Genomic DNA, 19,301 nt, shown 5'->3' on the forward strand with positions numbered 1-19,301 from the left:
AACTTCTCGTCCATGAAATGTCATAAGTCAATGACTGATAGGGCCCTTCCGAGCTACCATTCACGTGATAGTAATGGATGGGATTGAATTACAAATTACATTTTTTCCTTCTGATGTCTGAACAAGGGAATTTGGCAATTATTAAAACGATACTGGGATCAGTGCACTCCTAGTTACTTTGAAGGAACACACTTGAGAATAGGACATTAAAAAGCCAAGTCCAAAATCAGAGTGGCCGAAAAGCAGGCATCTTTGTCACCAGCCACTTCCTTCTTTTCTTCTTGGGTGATATCCCGGAATTCCCAGACCAGTGCAGAGATGTAATCCCTCCACTATTTCCAGGGTCTACCTTGGGGGGCCCCTTCCTAGTTCGTTAGGCCTGGTAAACCCCCAAGGTAGGGAAACGGGGCTTCATTATCACATGTCCAAATCATCTCAACTAGCCCTTTCAACATAAGGTTACAACAGGTCTTTTCAGAGCTGTGCCTGGATCACAATGCTAGTCATCTGATCACAAACATTTAGCCCAGATACACTGTATCCACAGGGTCAAATTTTCAGTCTTTATTCAAAACTCATGAACATAGGTGAGGATGTAGATTGAACTGCATATTGAGAGCTTTGCTTTATAGCTCGGCTTCCTATTCACCATTATTTTACAGTATTAGCCACCATTAATTACCATGGGGGGTATATGCGTCTACTATGAGGTCCAATGTAATGGTCATTGGGAAAAGTCCAGGCCTTGGCAGCTTAAAGCCCAGTGTTGTCAAACAGAACTCTTAATGTTGCCTACTGATTTTATATATATATTTATGGGGGTTTCAAAAGTGCAATAAGTATGTAGTAATAAGTATAGGCATTTATGCACCAATCACATGAGGAAGATCAGGGGGCATGAAGGGTCCAGAGTTGCTATCTCATAAGACATGCTGACAGTCAATGACACACCAAGCTTACAGGAGGACAAGGTGTGTGTGTGTGTGTGTGTGTGTGTGAGCGCATCTCCTGCAGCACTATAAATCAGTTGAACCTAATTCACTGTCTTTGTGAGTGTCTGTGAACTGAAAGATTGTGTTCTAATATTCTCTCCCTCATCCTTCTCTCTCTCTCTCTCTCTCCCTCTCTCTCTCTCTTTCTCTCTCCCCTCCTCACTCGCACGCTTTCTCATCAGAGCCTATAACTCACAGGCTTGCTGTAAAAACAAGATTCAGCAATCAATAGGACTCTTCATTCCGCTCTGCTTCTCTAGACCTGAGCTGGCCCTGAGCTGCTGACTCTCTCTCTCTCAAACACTCTCACAGAGGGATTTACAGGTGAGTGAGGTGCATGTATACTACAGAAAGTGTTAGCAGTCGCTCTTTCCTGGGCATGAAGCACTTTTATTTGCATGTGCAGGATCCCTCTTCAGGCCACTTTTCAGCCTTTTAGGTCCTTTCAGCTTCTCCACCACAGTTCAGAATGTGTCCTTTATTCTGTGGTCTTACATAATCCAGTACTCCTATTGTACATCCATGAGTCACGGGTAGATACCATCAAATATTGAAGCCCCTAGGATAGGTATATTAGAACAGAAACTAACAGATTTCAGCATCCTTGGGTTATTATTTGTGGGGTGCCCTGGGACCAGTTTGCCACAGCTTTCAGGGATGATTTGTATAATGAATTAAATCTTTGTAAAGAAAATTAAAAATGAAACAAGTCTTTTTAAATTGAGCTTTGACCTGTAATGTAATAAAACCTGTATAAAAGTAAAATGACTCATTGTTTCACCCCCAATTTGACTACAAATTTAGAGAAAGTTTGACAAACTGTAAATCCCAATAATCAGTGAAGATCATCCAGTACAGTGTTAGACCTCTGTGAGCAATGGCGGATCAATGCTTTGCACTCTCCCCACAAAGGCATTAGTATTACTAAAGCTTGTGAGATGGATTGATCCAAAGTGGTGACATGGTTTGTGAGTCTGGCTTTCAAACTGATTTAGAATATATTTAGTTTAGGTCTTGGGTAAAAAGGGAACAGATCATCCTGACTGTTACCATCTGTTTATAATTTTGTTCTACCGTAGAAGCTATGTTTTTATCAGGGATATCCCTACAACACCCCTCAACAAGACAATGCCAATCTATGTTGCACTTGTGTTACAACAGTGTGGCTACATAGTAAAAGACTGCAGGAGATGGACTAAACCTGCCTGCATCCAGACCAGTCTCCAACAGAAATCTTTTTGCACGGTGGCGCAGCAGGTAGTGTCGCAGTCACACAGCTCCAGGGACCTGGAGGTTGCAGGTTCAAGTCCCGCGCCGGGTGACTGTCTGTGAAGAGTTTGGTGTGTTCTCCCTGTGTCTATGTGGGTTTCCTCCGTGTGCTCCGGTGGATTGGCTGCTCAAAAGTGTCCATAGGTGTGAATGTGTGTGTCTGTTGCCCTGTGAAGGACTGGAGCAGACTCCAGGGTGTATTCCTGCCTTGTGCTCAGTGATTCCATGTACGGTTATAGACAATGAATGAATGAATGAATGAATGAATTAATTAATTAATTAATTAATCATTATTATTATAATTTTTTTTAATGACAACCAACAATTCCTTTACATTATTGAATTACTCAATACAGCTTACCTAGGCTGAATTTTATAAAAAAAAAAAAAAAGAGAGAGAACATAATTAAGCTTTGAATACACTCATGATCATCAACTTAAAGGCTTTTGCCCTGTTTATAAAAATACAGCTGTAAATGAGATTTGCAGAATACTTATTACAAGAAGGATACGTAAACAGTATCTAATGTATAGCTGAGCACTATCACTGGCTACTATTGAATGTATAAAATATATAATGTACACGTACCATTTGAAATCTTGTGAAAAACAACACTTCTAAACTTTCACTGCACAAGGAAATGGTTCATCTCTCTCCCTGTTTCTCCAACTCTTGGCTATAAACAGGAGCTCAACCCCACATTGACTAGATGAATAGAAAACCTCTGAGGCTGTGTATGTCAGAAGATAGATCATTCTCATACTGTTACTCCTTTATCCTAGCAAGTAAACCTCACAGGCCATATCCGTGGGCCCAGCTCCCTCTACACAATGCCCAGACCAATAGTTCTTCAGAACACAGGACGCAACGCAATCAAGAGATTGATGTGTGCCCAGGCGGTGACTGGTGTGAGATTTGTGATGGTGCTTTAAGAGGAGAAACTACCACTATCTAGTGCATCCCTTACAAGCCCCACGGGCCACATCCTGAGAACACATAAAATACATCTTCCTGTCTGTGGTCGGTGGGAGCACTGATGCAGTTTGGTCTCCTAGCAGCTCTCATGGGTGGGAGTGGACATTCAGCGAGTCAGTTAGGGCTTTGAGTCACTTTACAACATGAAGGTCAGTGCTCCCTGAAGACCCCCGAACAATGGTCGCATTAGGTCTTTACCGACTGATTTAAGCTTTGATCAGTCAAAGCCAGTTTTCGGCTAAAGCTGAGGAGCACAAACTTGCCCACAGATGCTCGTAAAAAAGGTCTTTTTATGTATAAACAGGTGTATAAATCCTGCACTTTTTCTCCAACCCAGCACAAATAAAAGCAAGCCTTTAGAGAGAGGTGCTAGATTCAAATGTTCGTGAAAAATGTGAACAAATGAAGAACTAATCAAACTGTCGTTTATATCTTTCCTCTGATCAGGTACATCTTTGCTCTGATGGCTTTGGCATTATTTCTAATCACAAAGGCACAAAGCCTTTAGTGTTCTACAGTGAGAGACATGCAGCTCTGAAGAAGGTGATAATTTGAAGATGGAATTATGTCATATGTATGTATCACATATGGCATGTTGTTCTTTCAAAGCTGCATCACCTATGGTCAACAGATGGCACTGTTCCACAGAGAAAAGTAAGCCAACGTGTTCACAGCATGAATGCTGCTGTTTTACACACCACAGTTTTGCTTAAAAGTATTTCATAATTGATGCATGCTTGTTTCAGCTGCACTCACACTGGGATTATTCTTGCACAGTTACGTTAATCTTCTGGCAAATTGCTAGCATGTTGCTTTAAAAACCTGTTGTAGCAAAAAAGATCACACTGTCAAGATTGCACAGGGACTTGTAAATCACTAGTGTTTTAGCCTTGTATCTGGTCTGTGGTGTGGCCTGGCCATTATTCCGAGCTGTATTTGATTCATAGTTTGTTTTTGTTTGTTTTTTTTGTCTACTTCCATTTCACAGTAAATGCTTCTAGACATTATGGTGTGGTGGAGGTGGAAGCATGCAATACAAATGACATTCATGAAGTAAGAATGGTTTCCATTAAAGCTCTTAATAAAATGCTATTTTATTTTATTTCAAAACAATATTTTGAGGGATTATTAGCTCAGACTCACAGTATAAATATTGGAAACACTAATCAAAAGCTGCAGTTTGGGAGCTGCCTTGACCACAATGTTACAACTATCCCGGTAGGGGCCTTGTCAGAGTCATTGACATCCTTAAGCTTGACTATTTTTCCAGTTTTCAACACATCTATGTAATTCACTTCAGCTGTCAGTGGTTTAATGTTGTGACCGATAAGTGTTTAGTCACACGTGGGGGTTTAGGTGACCTTTGGTCAAACTATTATGAAGAATGTTGTTAAAAATATGTCAACATTAATAGAAACTCTACACTATAATTTCCACACAGATGCTTTTTACTTTATTTTATTATATTTTGCTTTTTGGAGGATGTATTAAAATACTTTCTCTTATAAAATCATCAAAACATGTCATTTGACCAGAGGTTTTCCACCATATTTATACAATGTTTAATACAACAACAATGTAGGATATATATTAACGTGTAATATGTGTTTCCTGACATTGTTTACTGGTGTTATTAATGACATGCACTTACAGAGCGATAGAGCTGTGCTCTAGCTTCAGAAGAAGAGATCTAATGTGATAAAGTCATTCTCACTCATGCTGGCTGTCTGGAAGATGCTTCCCTGTGTTGCTCTTTAATGAAGTGAGTGGGATTGGAGCTGGAGAGGCGAGGATGATATCCATCAGCCAGATGGCGTTTGCTTTATGTTAAATGAAAACATCTGGAGTTGTAGGCCGCATTCTTGCAGTCTTCTTGTAGCTGCCAGTGCTGGAGTCCCACTGAGTGGATACCTTACCTATAGTGCTCATCAGTGGAGGACAAGCAAGGTGAGTTTGTCTCAGAGAAGGAAGGTTACATGCTTGGGTGGCTGAATGCTCAATAAGCAATTGTTTAGACGGTGTGCGTCTGTGTGCGATTATGAGAGCCATGCACCTTTAAATATCTCCTGCTATTGACCTCTGCTCTTTACATTAGGCTGGAAATGTAGCAGAACAGAAGGAGTGATTAGTGAAGGCTAATGCTCGAAGGACATTTTCCACCCAGACCAACACAGTTTACTGCTGCAGTACAACCTGCACATTCAAAGCAGTTGATTCAGGTAAGTTCAAAAATAAGAAATCTATCTATGTCTACATGGAACCTAAACTGCACATCATTTCTTATATATTTTCTTGTGCAGATCAGCCCACTAAAGTCCCATCATTTCATATCGCCTCTGGTTTAGGTCAGCAGTTCTGGACCAACATTTTCAGGATGGAAATTTACACAGAGTGAGTCGATGTCCTATGGAAACATGTCAGTAGCAAAATTAAAATAAAAAAAATAATATGCAAAATGGCAAAATAATCCTGAGTTTGAATTCAATTGGTCCATCCATTTGCAAATCCATAGATGTATTAATATTTCTTTTACACTGAGATTTGAATTCATGTGCGTATCTATATTTATATGAAAATGTATTTAATTATTTGTCACACTGTCACTATGGTGATAGTATTAATAAAAGGGCTCATATGAAAGAAACAATTTACATTACTCGCCTTTCGAAATGTACCCTTCAAACTAGCAGTTGTGGCACAATGACTCCGTAGCCCTGAAACCAGTCAGATGCTATGGTTCTTTGTGGCATTAATACAATAGATGTAACTGGAAACCAAAGTTTGTTATTTTTATTCGACTTAACCTGGCTTCAAATGTGATGGATGAGCATTGGGCACATTGAATGTTGGTCAGATATATAACATCCAGTAGACAGTGCCTGGGATAAATCATATTCCAACATGTTCGATTCCACACTCAAACTTCACTCCATCTAGATGCCACTGAGAACGTGGTATGGCTACAGGGAAAAGCTGTAGAGGGCTGAGTGGATGTATAAAGTGAGAGTACTTATTTGCAGGGTATATTGACTCACCTGAGGCTGTGTGTGCGTTGTTGTGTGATTCAACAGCTCAGGTCTAGAGAAGCAGAGCAGAATGAAGAATCCTATTGATTGCTGAATCCTGATTTTACAGCAAGGCTGTGAGTTATAGGCATTGGTGAGTGCAAGGGAGAAACGGAGGGGGGGGCATTAGGAAGATAGACACACACGTTTTTCTTGCACAAATAATACTGCAATATAATGTACCACATATGCTAAAGTCTAAATCATGTACCGATTTTTTTGCCTATTTAAAATAAAATCAATTCAAATAAAATTTCTCTTAGTCTGAGAGAGCGCGAGAACTGTTATCCTGAAATCCGAAAAAACTCCAGCTGCAGCATTCAGAGCGGTCTCCTGGCATCAGAAGAACTCCAAGCTTCTCAGAAGTGAGAGTCTGATGCCCACAGCACTGGGCAGACAGACAGGCTGTGTGTGTGTGCCTGAGCTAGTGTGAGAGCCTCTGCAGGCTAACTGATTTGTGTGGCCCATCAGGGAATTAACAGAGCCACTATTGGCTTTACGGTCTCCAGGCAGTGATCAGCATTGGGGCCCAAACACAATTATCTTAATTAGAGCTGAAATGAAGGCTTGCCTTTTGGTCAGCACTTGCCCAAGTCGGCCAATTAAAACGGAGAGCCTGGGTGCACTGGAGTATGTGTGCATGGAAGGAGGGGTGGTTTTATGAAGAGGAAACAAGTGCAAACCTTTGTTTATTCATGAATGTCACTCTGTTCTTTTTCTGTCTCGTCATTCTCTCCTCTCCTCTGCACAGACTCTCAAATCTTTTCTCCAAAAAGGGGGAAAAAACCCACAATAAAAAAAACAGATTCCTCTGGCTCATTTTTGCTCTCATCAGGAGGGAGGCTGACATGGTTCTCATGGTTACAGGCAGGGGGGCCCAACTGCTGCGGTGCAACATGACAGACAACATGCCCCCCCACCCTCCCTCTTTCTCTGCAGAAAACGAGTAATGAGCAGGTAAACACAGCTAACACTATGTTTCCTGTTTTACTGTCAGTTTCACACACTGCTGGTAAGGGAAACACTGCAGATGTGCTTAAAAATTGTTCCACAAGACTCAATTGGGTACTTCATAAACAAATGCATAGGCACTCGCCCGTTTATTAGGTGCATCTACCTTGAAGCAACACTCCATTTAATCAGACATACCTACCATATAGTTGCACTGTGTAGGAGAACAGTTGGACAAATACGGACGGTTGCTGTGCTTCATTAGCCACCTTCATCATCCAAGAGCTGTCTATGAGCACAGGAGGGTTTTATTAGAAGCAACTGCCTTGTTATTCACTCAATCTTGCATTCATGCATAGAGTCATGTGGGTGTACTCCACAAGGGGGTGCTAGTCAGTGCTTTGCATCAAAGACGATGTCATGGCTTCGGCTGATGGGCTATTCTCATCCAAGCAGGGTGGCTGAGGGTTTTACTGGATGTAACAGCAAAGCCTGACTCATTTACTCGTTCTCTCATTCATACTGTAACATACAGTACTTTGCAGAAGTCTCAGGCACCTGAGAAAATTAGAGTTAAAAAGCTATTTATCTGAGCAGTAAGAGTTGATTTGCACAAAAAGTAATATCCTAATATAAGAATAAAAACAAATAACATTATTACAATCAGAGTAGTGATATTCTGGATGTGAATGTGTTTGTTTAACCCTTTCCAAACCTCTCCTCATGGCATTCAATTATTATTTGAAGTTATCACCCAATACTAAGTTAATATATTTTCTTGAATCATATGTGCCTTTGGAGGGCAAAACAAACATGCGGGTGTGTGGCTTCTTTCTCGGCTTAGGAGGCCTTTACTCTTTACACTGAAATGTGTGTTGTCTGCTGTTATGTTAATGTTTACAACACCGGATACGGCACCTTTAACATAAGTTTGCACAGTACTGTAAATGATACACAGTGAACAGAACACTAACATAAATGGTCATTAATTAAGAGGGTCTAAAGAACAATTAATAAATGTGTATTTTATTATTATTAATAGTATCTTTTCAATTAACATTGCAGGTACTGAATAAAAAAGAGAAAATTCAAAAACAGGAGACAAACAGAACCTTAATCTTTAGTGTCAGAGTTGTGAAAGTGCCAGGGATAAATCTGTGCTATATATTATTATCATCATCATCATCATCATCATCATCATCCTCATCCATTTTGATCACTTTTATCATAATTGTTCATGAAAATACTCGCCACTGACTTGGAAAGATGCAGACATTGGTATTTTATGAATGTGGCTAGATTGTCTTCATCTTATTACCGTGTGTTTTTTTTTTGTTTTTGTTTTTTTATTATTTTTGTTTAAATATATATATATATATATACACAATGTTACAGGAAACAAAAAAACAAAGAAAACTGCCAACAAAACCAAATGAAAAAATCTGGTTGGTGAAGGTTTAAATGGGACAGCCTCTCCATGTAGGTTTCTGCCAGCTTAGCATTTGACGACTTCTGACTTATCTGGCCTCTGAGTAGTGCCTCTGAGAGAAGTGTAGCTCCAGTAGAAAATACCCACAACAGATCCGGCAAAGGTGAAAAGTTTAATGGAGACATTTGAAGAATCAAAGGTGGTTTGATGATCAGAAGCAAACCTGCCTCCCACCCCGTTTACCTAATTTACATAGTTTTGCATATCATCTGTTTTTTTGACTTAATCAGATCTTTTGGCGAGTGACAGAATCTGAATCATGGTTAATGTTATATAACAATACGCAGATACTATGAATAGAATATTATCCACTTTCATAAGAACGAAACAAGCAAACAAATCCAATCATTTAAAAAACATAAAATTTAACAAAAAATGTGCTGCCTGTCATCACGTAATCTCTATTCTGCTGCCCTTGACACAAAGGACCGTTTGGAAAAATGCAAAATAACAGGGTAACAATCAACAAAATGCCTGCTTTGGTTTTGCCTCTTTGAACCGACAACAGTTTTTGTTCTCTAGCCGACAGAAGCAAAACGCCCGTTTGACTGGTAACAAGGCTCTAGGCGATAACAGTGGTGGTAGCTTTCAGACCCTCATTCAAAAGCAACTTTATATAATGATGAATGAGGGTGTTGATGGAATAAGACCCTACCCCCCCCCCCCCCCGTTATCCCTGTTCCACCAAGGTCAGGACCTCCACAGAGCATGTATTATTTGTGTGGCATATCATCCTTAGTGCTGCAGTGTCACTGACTGCAGAGGTAAGAGTGGATAAGACACAAAGGTGCTTATGGACTTTTTAATGACCTTAGTGTCACTGCTGGACTGAGAATAGTCCACCAACCAAAAATATGCAGCACAAAGCATCCTGTTTCCACCGATGAAGGACGACCAACACAAACCGTGCAGCAATAAATGAGCTACCGATGGTCTACAATGTAATTTCAGTCTGTAATTATTGAACTGTAAAGTGCAACTATCAACTATGGGATAATGGAGATGATAATGAGTATAAAATGTGAGTTATATTATGGCTAAAGGGTGTATAATCTCTCAGTTCATCCTTCAGTTTCACACCAAAGATGAGCTTTAGAGAAGAAGAAATGGCATGGCAGTTAGTTATTGTCAGGAATTAAACGAATACCTGATGCAGTGCCATGCCAAACAGATAGGTGGGGCTTTGTCATGGGACAGCAGGGAGGCACTAAAAGAGGTTAACAGGTTTTAATATGTAGCTACAAAAAAAAAAAAAAAAAAACATGATGCTGTTGTTTCAAGTTATGGTTTTGCTTTGATGATAAGCACTTTTGTCAGTTGTGAAATGTCTTTAAATATATATATATATTTATATAATATAGTTATTTATATTATAAATTGAATACATATCTAGTTGCTATGCACACTCAGAAATGACACTGTCAGCATGGGTAAGATAGTCCTAAAAACACAAATATACTCTTTTCCCCTTTGCCCAACCATGATTTAAGATCGACAGAAACACTTTAAAAATACTTTTCATTTTTTTTCCTTTCAAATTAAAGGTAAGACGTTATGCAAACAACTCACTCTACACCTCTCATTAGTGGAATGAAACGTGACTAAGTATGTCTTTCCAAGCAAATTCTTTTGTTACAAAAATATAGTTCTTTCCTTTAAAATAATATACAGATTTTTTTCTTTTGATGAAATTTTTCACTATCAAGCTAAACAGCAAAGCTGTTGTTTGTTTTCTCTTTTTAATAGAAAGTATTGATATTTTATGAGAGAGAGGGACAGACAGAGAGAGAGAGAGAGATAGCAGAGACACTAGATCGTCATGGTGAGGTGTTTTGTTTCCTCTCTGGTGTCTTCCGCTTGGTCGTTCGTTCAGGAAGAGGATTTGCTCCCAGGCCTCTGCACCTTTTGCATAATCAAGTTTTGTTCTATAGTCCTCTTAAAAGTTGAGAGATTACCCACTGTTCATTCACCAAAAAAACAAACAAACAAACAAAATAAAAAACCAACCCAAGACTACCAATCAAACAACAACCAGAAATGATGGTGTTCTCTCAAAGGAAATATCACAATGCCACAAATCCCAGAACATTTATAAAAAAAAAAAAAATAAATAAAATAAAAAAAAAATGTTTAAACCACACTTGCAAACTACAAGTAAAGAGAAAAATACAAGACTCCAGTCTGAATACCTTACAGAGCTCTTTTCAATTTTTTTTTTCATAAGGGAGAATAAAAAAAAGAAATTAGATATAAAAACAAGTAAAAGAACACAACTGAAAAAAAATACCAATGCTACAAAGAAATCTCAAATATATGTACAAGACCCTGTATTCCTTGCAAGTGTCAGAGTGAGTGCGACGTTAATGTGTTTCTGTGTTCCTATGTGTGTGTGAGTGCATGTCTACATGTGAGAAAAGTGTGCAGATGTGAAACATGATGGGTTCTCCAAGTTTTTAGGCTTTCGCACCCACTCCTCTTAACTGAAATGAGTTCAGCTTCAGGGTTCCTGGATGGTCTCTGAAGTTCTCTGCGCTGCGATCCGGGGTGCAAAATTTTCACAGCAGCAGTCCACGTTTGTTTTGTCTTTTCTTTTATTTCCCCCAGTTCTCTTCTTCTTTTTTTCCTCCATTACTAGGGCCTCAACAAACAGCAACGAAAATAAAAACAATGCCCTTGACGGAAGGTGACGTCACCAGATGACACTGGAAATACTGGTCTCCCGAGGCAACAGAGGCAGCATGGCATTGTTGGCGTGCTGCTCCTCCAGCTGCTGCTGCTGCTGCTGCTGCTCAGAGCGCTGGCCTTTGCCCTGCGGCCGCTGGCCGTTCAGGAGAGTCATGGGGATGTTGCAGTAGGTGTGCTGGTTGCCCAGCGAGGTCATGGGTGGCAGGGTGCCGGACTGTGGCACATCGTACTCGTAGCTGCGGTAGTAGTGTTTCTGTCTGAGTGAGGTGTGGTAGCTGTTGTGGAAGGTGGAGCGCAGATCCGGGTGTGCCGTCGCCATGGCTGTGGAGGTGGCTGCCGCCATGGAGATGGCCGAGACGGTCTGCAGCTCTCCGAACGGGCCCTGCTCGCTCACGTCCAGAGCCTGCTCACCGGACAGTGCTCGCTCAGGTCGTTTGAAAGGCATCTCGTACTGTAGCCGCTTCCAGAACTTGGAGTCGAGCTTGCTGCCCTTGGGCCCGGGCCACTTGATGACGGTCAGCAGCTTGATAGTGTGCTTAAGTGCCTCCACCTCCTGGTAGTTCATGATGCCACGTAGCTCTGCACACTCAATCAGAATCACCTTGATTTCCCCACTCGCCAGCATGCTGCGCAGGCGCGTCTCCAGCTCAAAAATGCTCCAGCCCCGACGCACAACATAGCTCGGCGTCATGACAATGATCAGACGCTTGCTCTGATCCACACAGCGTGCCACGTCTTCTATGTATGCTAATGGGAAAGAGAGAGAGAAAGAAACAAGGAAAAGTATGGGGAGAGAAAGATAAGACATGAAAGAAAGAGCAGGAGGGTGAGAGGAAGAAATGGGGATTCAAAGATAGAAAGAAATTGGATAATAAAAAAAAAACAAGAGAAAAGATCATTTGAAATACTATTAGAATAGTGTATGATTTAACAATATCTTATAGTTGGAGCAAATATTGTAAGTATTTGATATGAATTAAATATAGATCATTATGATCAACTCATTGATTACAAAATGAAATATCCAGATTTAATGACATCCTGAAATGTGTTGTACTTGTGGCATCTTGTGGGAAAACTGATAAGCCTCCAGAACAGACTGCCACACTGTTTCAGGTACATTTTGAAACATAAGTACAGCACTTAATAGTTTCAACAACAAACACTGAACATAAAACTGGAAAACACAGAATGAGGAGAACACAAGACACAAAACATAACATCAAACAAGAACGGAAGCACAGGCAATCTCTAAGAACCTTATTTAATACACTACTGTTCTGCGCCGATTAAACTGCTCAACAAAAGCTACAAGCTTCAGCCAACTGAAGCACAACCAAAGACCTTAATCAGTAACACTTTTAAATGCAAAACAAACGCCACACCTCACTATGGAGCTAAAACAAGAGAACAGAACTACAAAGCCTAATGCCATCACTTTGGGTGTCCTTTTGTTGTGTGTGTTTCTAAAGGAAAGTTTGGTCTTTAAATCACTTGGGAATGTCCTGATAACGATAAACAAATCTGTGATTTTGAAGTAGCTACTCTGCAGTGTTTATTTAGTCAGTATTCTTATTAAAAAAAAAAAAACACATCACAAAAGCTCAGAGACACAGATAACGCACTTGAGATAAAACACTATGCAAAGGGACAGTGACAGTGGACCACCATACACACAGGCTTTAGATGCCTAAAGAACTTTCTGTCTGAAAAGCTACCTTGTACAAAACTATATGGTCAAAAGTATATGGACACCAACATCACATCTGTATGGGCTTACTCTGAAAGCATGAGGATTAATATGTGTTTTTTGTTCCCTTTGCTACCGTAACAGTCTCTAGTCACCCCAAGGATTCCCACTAGAGTCTGGGGGACATGGCTGCTGGGATTTTCATCTGTTCAGTCACATGAGTGGAGACTGATGTTTATCAAGAAGCCCTGTCTAAGAGATGTTTAATGAAGTTACAGCCATTTCTTTAATGACCTTGATTTTTTTTTTTACACAGGTCTTAATGAAACAGAGAGAGAAAAAAGTCCTTTCTCAGAAGACATGTAACCTTAACATGCATCTTGTGTGCAGTTGGGAATTTGGTGGTGAATACCGCAGCACACAATCAGTACACGTATTTTTGTGTGGGCTACTGATCTGCAGTTTGGTTGCACCTAGATGTTTCCAATTTTTACAAAACAGCATTTATATTTGATCCAAGTAGTTATTACTGTATATCTTATGGAAGCCATAAAGAGTACTTTGAAAAAAGTTTAAAGTGTGTTAAAGTGCACTTTTTTGTCTTACCCTTCCAGGCTTCGGGAAAAAATTCAAAGGAGCGAAGTGCAAAGAATTAGCATGCTGTACCAGCTTTGACCAACTGAATTGACTGTCACCGTAGAGAAACGAGTAAATTATACAGCCACAGGTGAGATAAACTGTTCAGCTCTTCTTTATTATAAATGATGATTTTAATAGTCCTGGAAGAAGTTGCTGTTATATTATTAATTTTAATAAAAAGCTGATTGTATGAAGACCTGCTGCTCAAAACAGATATACCATTAGCCTTTTTTTATGTGAAGTACTTTTGCTGTGTTATAAAGGCAGACTGTGTGAAACTTAGGCTCAGGAACACACTTTAATTTTTTTCCCCATCTTATATGTCAGGGCTTCTGTAATATCCATAAAGACAAAGCAAATATCTAAATGATGTCCATTTACTTTTGGCTATGTAGTGTTAATTAAAAAACATGTAGAAAATTTCCTCCCGTAACCAGGTTAAAGGTGAGGTCAGCCACAGCGGGGGTGGAAATAGTAAAGTGTGGCTTATTACAGATTTTGGTTTATTTTAATAAACCCTTGACCTGCTCTTTTAGCTTGACAGCCTTAACTGCCTGAATGACAGGCCATAATTGAAATGTAATAATTCAGCACAAATACCATTTTTTTAAACACTGCTACCTTTCCATCAATGATATTTTCTAATTTGTCCCTAGCTTGTTTACAGCTCCACTGTTTCACTGAAAATGTTAAGCCTCGCAAGCATAGTGCGAATAGCAGCTGGTGCAATGTGCATTTCTGACAAGGTGCATAATGCAGCATCATTAAAATGTTGTACTATGCCTCTTCACATGTGCACATTGGGCCCAGAATGTCATGCAAAATATGTAATGTCTCTTTTCCTTTCTGTATTAACATTCAACTCCCAGTTATCCTTTTTTACTAAGAGTATTCACACACCCTTTTCTTTGCTGTCTTTGCCCTAAAGCATCTAGACTTGTCTGATACCAGACTTACTAAGATCACTAAGCGAACCCCCTGAGTACCGCTTGAGCCAATAGATGCTTTAAAGTCACGGCCCTGGAGCTGCCACAGAGCCCCAAGCACATCCCCTTTTAGACGCAAATGTCAATCCACAAAGTCCCCAACAATACCATGCCACCCGCTACCCCCCCCCATCCCCCTGCCCCCCACAAGTTTCAGAAAAGGCTCACAGTACGATAGCTGACACAAGTGGTGAAAGCTGGGGAAGAGTACCTCTAAGGAGCCTCGTGTCATCCTGGAAATGATCATTGGTGAAACCTAAACATAAATATTTCAACATTCAAAGCATGATCAGAAGAATCAGTAGCAACTCATCAGTACAATAGTACAGGGACTTCCACAAAAGAGAAACTGGCATGAACCATTCTATTTGTCTGGCTGGGGTTTCATCTTTAGCCCTTTGCATATTTGCTTTTGAGTTAAAAAATGACCAGTTTATCCCAGTTTAATATGGGACTTGGTGCTTCAGGGCTAACAAAGCTTGTGGGAGATACGTTTCGGGGAAGCTTAAGCATGTCTCAGAAGTTTTTTTTTAACGGTCGTATCCTAAAGTCAGTCCGAGATACAACATATAGAACTTTTTTCCGCACACAGATTAAACCAAGACCCTGACTAAAAGGATTTTCAATAGGGATGCCCAGTGGCAGCGTGAATAAAACTACACTGTTAAAAATAATCATAACAAAGTTGGTTCTTCTGAATAATGCTCTAGAACCACTTTGGTTTTCTATTTCAGTGGCTCTCAAATATGTCCTCAGCATCTGCCATACACATTACTGTGAGAGTCTAACTCACAATGCACAACAACAGAGCAAAGATGTAGATGGTCTAGGGTTCCTGAGGACATTTTTAGGGAGCATCATCCTGAGGAACTTTACAGTGGATTATCCTTTTGTATATGATGTGTGATACGTGAATGTAACACTGTATTTTCATTTTAAAAACAATAAAAACATTAACCAGTTTTAAAACATCTTAAGTCCAAGCCATACACCTTTATTTTTAAGATTGTACGTTTAATCTGTGCAATAAGACACAGTTTAAAATGTTTATTTTCAGCAGTAACTCAGACTTTATTTATACAGGATATGACCTTTATCCAATCAATTATTAATTATGATGTTATAGGAATACAATTTCCCACCTATATTTTCCTTTCCATTGTAATCTTGTGGAAATGACAAATAAGGTGATGTCGGGTGACATTAACAAAGCAAGTATTTGAAAATAACTACATGAATTCTGACCCACGTCGATCTAGTAAACTACCAAACAAGCAGACAAGGTACAAGCCCCTCTTTTTAAATAGTGCAAGGTAAGACAGGAATGCCCTCATCCTTTTTACTGGCTCACAGTAAGAGTCAGAACGAACTGTACCTCCCTCATAGAGCTATGCAAAGTGATTAAACATCACTGTACCTGCACTTCAAGCTGCCCTGGCACATTTAAGCTCCTCCCCTCTGAGCTACCTTGGTCCTATTAAATCCCTCCCCCTCCTTTGTTATCACTGTATAATACAGTAAAGCTTTGAAATGTTATGACGGTAAGATAAAATGTGGTACCGCCCAAACTTAATGACAGCATGTTTTTACACCATGATTCCTCTATGAGATTCCTCTTTATTTCCATCTTCTATTAAAATAAACAATAAATGGGCTATTATAACATTCTAATTCATGTCCTACGTTCAACTTTAACACAGAAAAACTAACATATTCATTATGAATTAAAATATGATTGTGAGGGCTAGGTGTCAGCTTAAGCTTTTTTAGCCCTGTTTGCGCCATTCATCCCACATTAAAAACAAACAGTCCCCTGTGAGTAAATACACAGCATGTAAACAGCGACAAAGGGATTTTAAAGCAAAGAGGGCAAGATGGAGAAAACCGTAGGAAGCAAAGCATGACACACACAAAAAAAGAAAACGACAAAATAAATAAATAAATAAAAAATTGCAGCACTATAACAGTGATTATCTGAAATAAACACAGCTTTTTTTTTTAACTTCAGTGGGTGCATAATCTTGTCAAAGGACCAAAACAGTGATGCTGTTTTGCAAATACAGGCACAGAGCAGTGGTGATGAGAGAGATGGCTGCTATTCAGAGCTAGGCTGGCCGTCTTTGGACGCTCCGAGGCAGTTTTAATGTTGATAGCTGACTGGCATTCATGAAAGCAGGTGGTGCAATGGAAGAATGGTGAAATTCTAATGAGATCCTCCAGCAGGTGAGCCACTGCAGAGTGTATGTTTATATAACCTGCTCCAAATGTGAAATTATAATGAGATTTGACACAATGGCTGAGGCTGGGGTTTAGGGCACAACACACAGTGAAATGTAAATGAGAGACACATGTACAGAAGGACAAAAGACAAGGTCAAACATACATGTGTACACCAACATACAAACAAACAAAAACACAGAAATACGCACAAACACACTCAAGCTCTCACACAAACACACACACAGTCTACAGTTCATTGTCTTGTACATGCACACATCAGGGCTATCAGTTAACCACAAGTCAATTTTTGGGTTACTAAACCATCAAAGAAAAGGGACCACCACAGGACAGCTGTTGACAGTGTATTATAAGGCGAAGTACTTTTTTGAGCACATCACTTAACACTGACACTGGCGAAAAGGTGTGACAATGTTGGGAGTGGATAAGCAATGTTAAGGTAGTAGTTAACATTTTATTGTCTACAAAGGCTAGACAAAGACCAATAGGAAAAGCAGAGATGCCCAGTCGGTGACCTCCCTGCAGAGTAGCTTCAACATAATCCAGGTAACGAATTCTTACAGGTATATCTGAGTGTCTGAAAATGGCTTGTAAATATACAGTTTGTAAAGACCTACAGCAATGTTGCTGTGCCTGATACACTCGTACCAGTGCAACAGAAGCCAACACGCCAAATTCGAATAATATTTGGACAGCAGCTGTCTTTCGTGTTCCCTTTCCCCATGATAGCTGAAATGGTGGCTGATAAATGGTATAGGATGACCTGATAAACTGGAAACACACACAGACAGACAGACAGATGAGCAGAGGCTCACATCCAGGTGAACTTACTTCCAGTAGGGATCAAATCCCTGTCAGGGATGAAGAGTTTATACCCATAATGTTTTTCAAGAACATCTGGGAGAATCTCCAGTGCAAAACGTTCCTCATCTCTGGTTTCCTGGCTCCACTGATCTGGATCCACTTTGGTGTAGGACAAGTATGCATCATAGTCCTTGTTTTCTGCAAAACACAAACACACGTTTAAAAAAAAACACATTATTTTACATAACACTACTGGGTTTATACCAAATGTTTTTGTACATTGTTCAGAAACCACTGTGTTTGTACATTGATCATTCATTCAGTTGCCAATCCATCTGCCAACATCTGTTTTTGGACTGTGGGAGGAAACTGGAGCACCAGGAGGAAGCCCATGCAGACACAGGGAGTTGGGCTTGAACCTACAACCCCTAGGACCCTCGAGGCCACTGTGCCACTCTCAAATTCAAATAAATATAAATTAATTAAATAATAATAAATTTGGGGTGCATTTCTACAAACAAAACACTTTGATGTTAATGAAAAATCTAAAAAACAACATACTGACATGGCGTATATTTCCATTGGCCGCTCTGGTCATGGTACTTGTGTGGGCTATGCTGTATAGAGACCCACTGTAGCAGAGGGGAAACGGGGCAGTAATCAAAAGATTGGCAGAACACGCAAGTTGTATTAAGCTTTCACATCCTGTGCCAGCTCCACTTGGCCCATTTACCATAACAAAGAAAATCAGCATATCCGTGAGTGAGCACCTCTCGGTCACAAAAGGAGGCTAATGCACATCGAGCCAGAACAGCAGGAGCCATCGATCTCGGACCCTCTCTAAACAGTTGGCCACTTACCACCGAGGCGACCTGTGGAAGCACAGGGCCTGCAGGCTGACTCACTGCACACAGAGTGTTTGAACGCAACTCATTCAAAATGAGCCACTGGAGGGAGATGGAGTGGGGGCTTATCGACAACGGTGGCCTCTTTTTCCAAGGTGGGACCAAATGAATTGGATTTATCTTACCACAGTGGAGCATTCAATTGCCCTCTCTTAGCCATTTTTGTTTATTTGAGGATGAAAAATTACGGTTTGTGTGCAGAATGTAGCTCTTATTATATCACAGTTTGCTATTTTTACATCCCAGCCTATAAAACGGTACCCAGGGAGTAATTACTAATGAAGTGTGGCTGCCGTATTCTTAGGATGTAGTGCGAGATCCAATACTAATGGTTATTGAGGCATTTTTTATTCCTAAAATAGGAATCTGTGCAATTCATTCAAATGGTCTGAAAAACAGCTGTCATTGCCAGATAATTTTTCAAGGAAAAACCCATGCGCATTCTAGTCTCAAAGGAAAAATAGTGAGCTCTTTGTACCTTGCTGTTAGGTCCAGCCTGTGTATATATTAGTGTGTCTCGTCTATTGGGATTAATCATAAACAATACAAGACAATAAAGGCAGGTACAATATTCCCAACTGACATTTCAGTTTCTGACCATTGTCACACCTC

The 19,301-nt window shown here is 40.0% G+C and overlaps 1 protein-coding gene across 4 annotated transcripts in view; it reads right to left on the minus strand.

Moving 5' to 3' along the window:
* Positions 1 to 9,428: 9,428 nt before the first annotated feature.
* The window catches only part of LOC136676832 (interleukin-1 receptor accessory protein-like 1-B), a 479,565-nt gene continuing 469,692 nt past the window's right edge, over positions 9,429 to 19,301 (minus strand). For 2 of the 4 annotated variants that reach the window (XM_066654079.1, XM_066654078.1), the window contains exons 10-12: positions 17,812 to 17,982; positions 14,954 to 14,998; positions 9,429 to 12,174 (exon numbers count right to left, since the gene is read on the minus strand). In XM_066654079.1, the coding sequence (XP_066510176.1) occupies positions 11,432 to 12,174; positions 14,954 to 14,998; positions 17,812 to 17,982 (959 nt within the window). In that variant the 3' untranslated portion in view covers positions 9,429 to 11,431. The remainder of the gene's footprint in view (positions 12,175 to 14,953; positions 14,999 to 17,811; positions 17,983 to 19,301) is intronic. The other 2 variants (XM_066654081.1, XM_066654080.1) reach the window with 1 other exon arrangement.

Source organism: Hoplias malabaricus, chromosome X2 (assembly GCF_029633855.1).
Source record: "Hoplias malabaricus isolate fHopMal1 chromosome X2, fHopMal1.hap1, whole genome shotgun sequence".
NCBI lineage: Eukaryota > Metazoa > Chordata > Actinopteri > Characiformes > Erythrinidae > Hoplias > Hoplias malabaricus.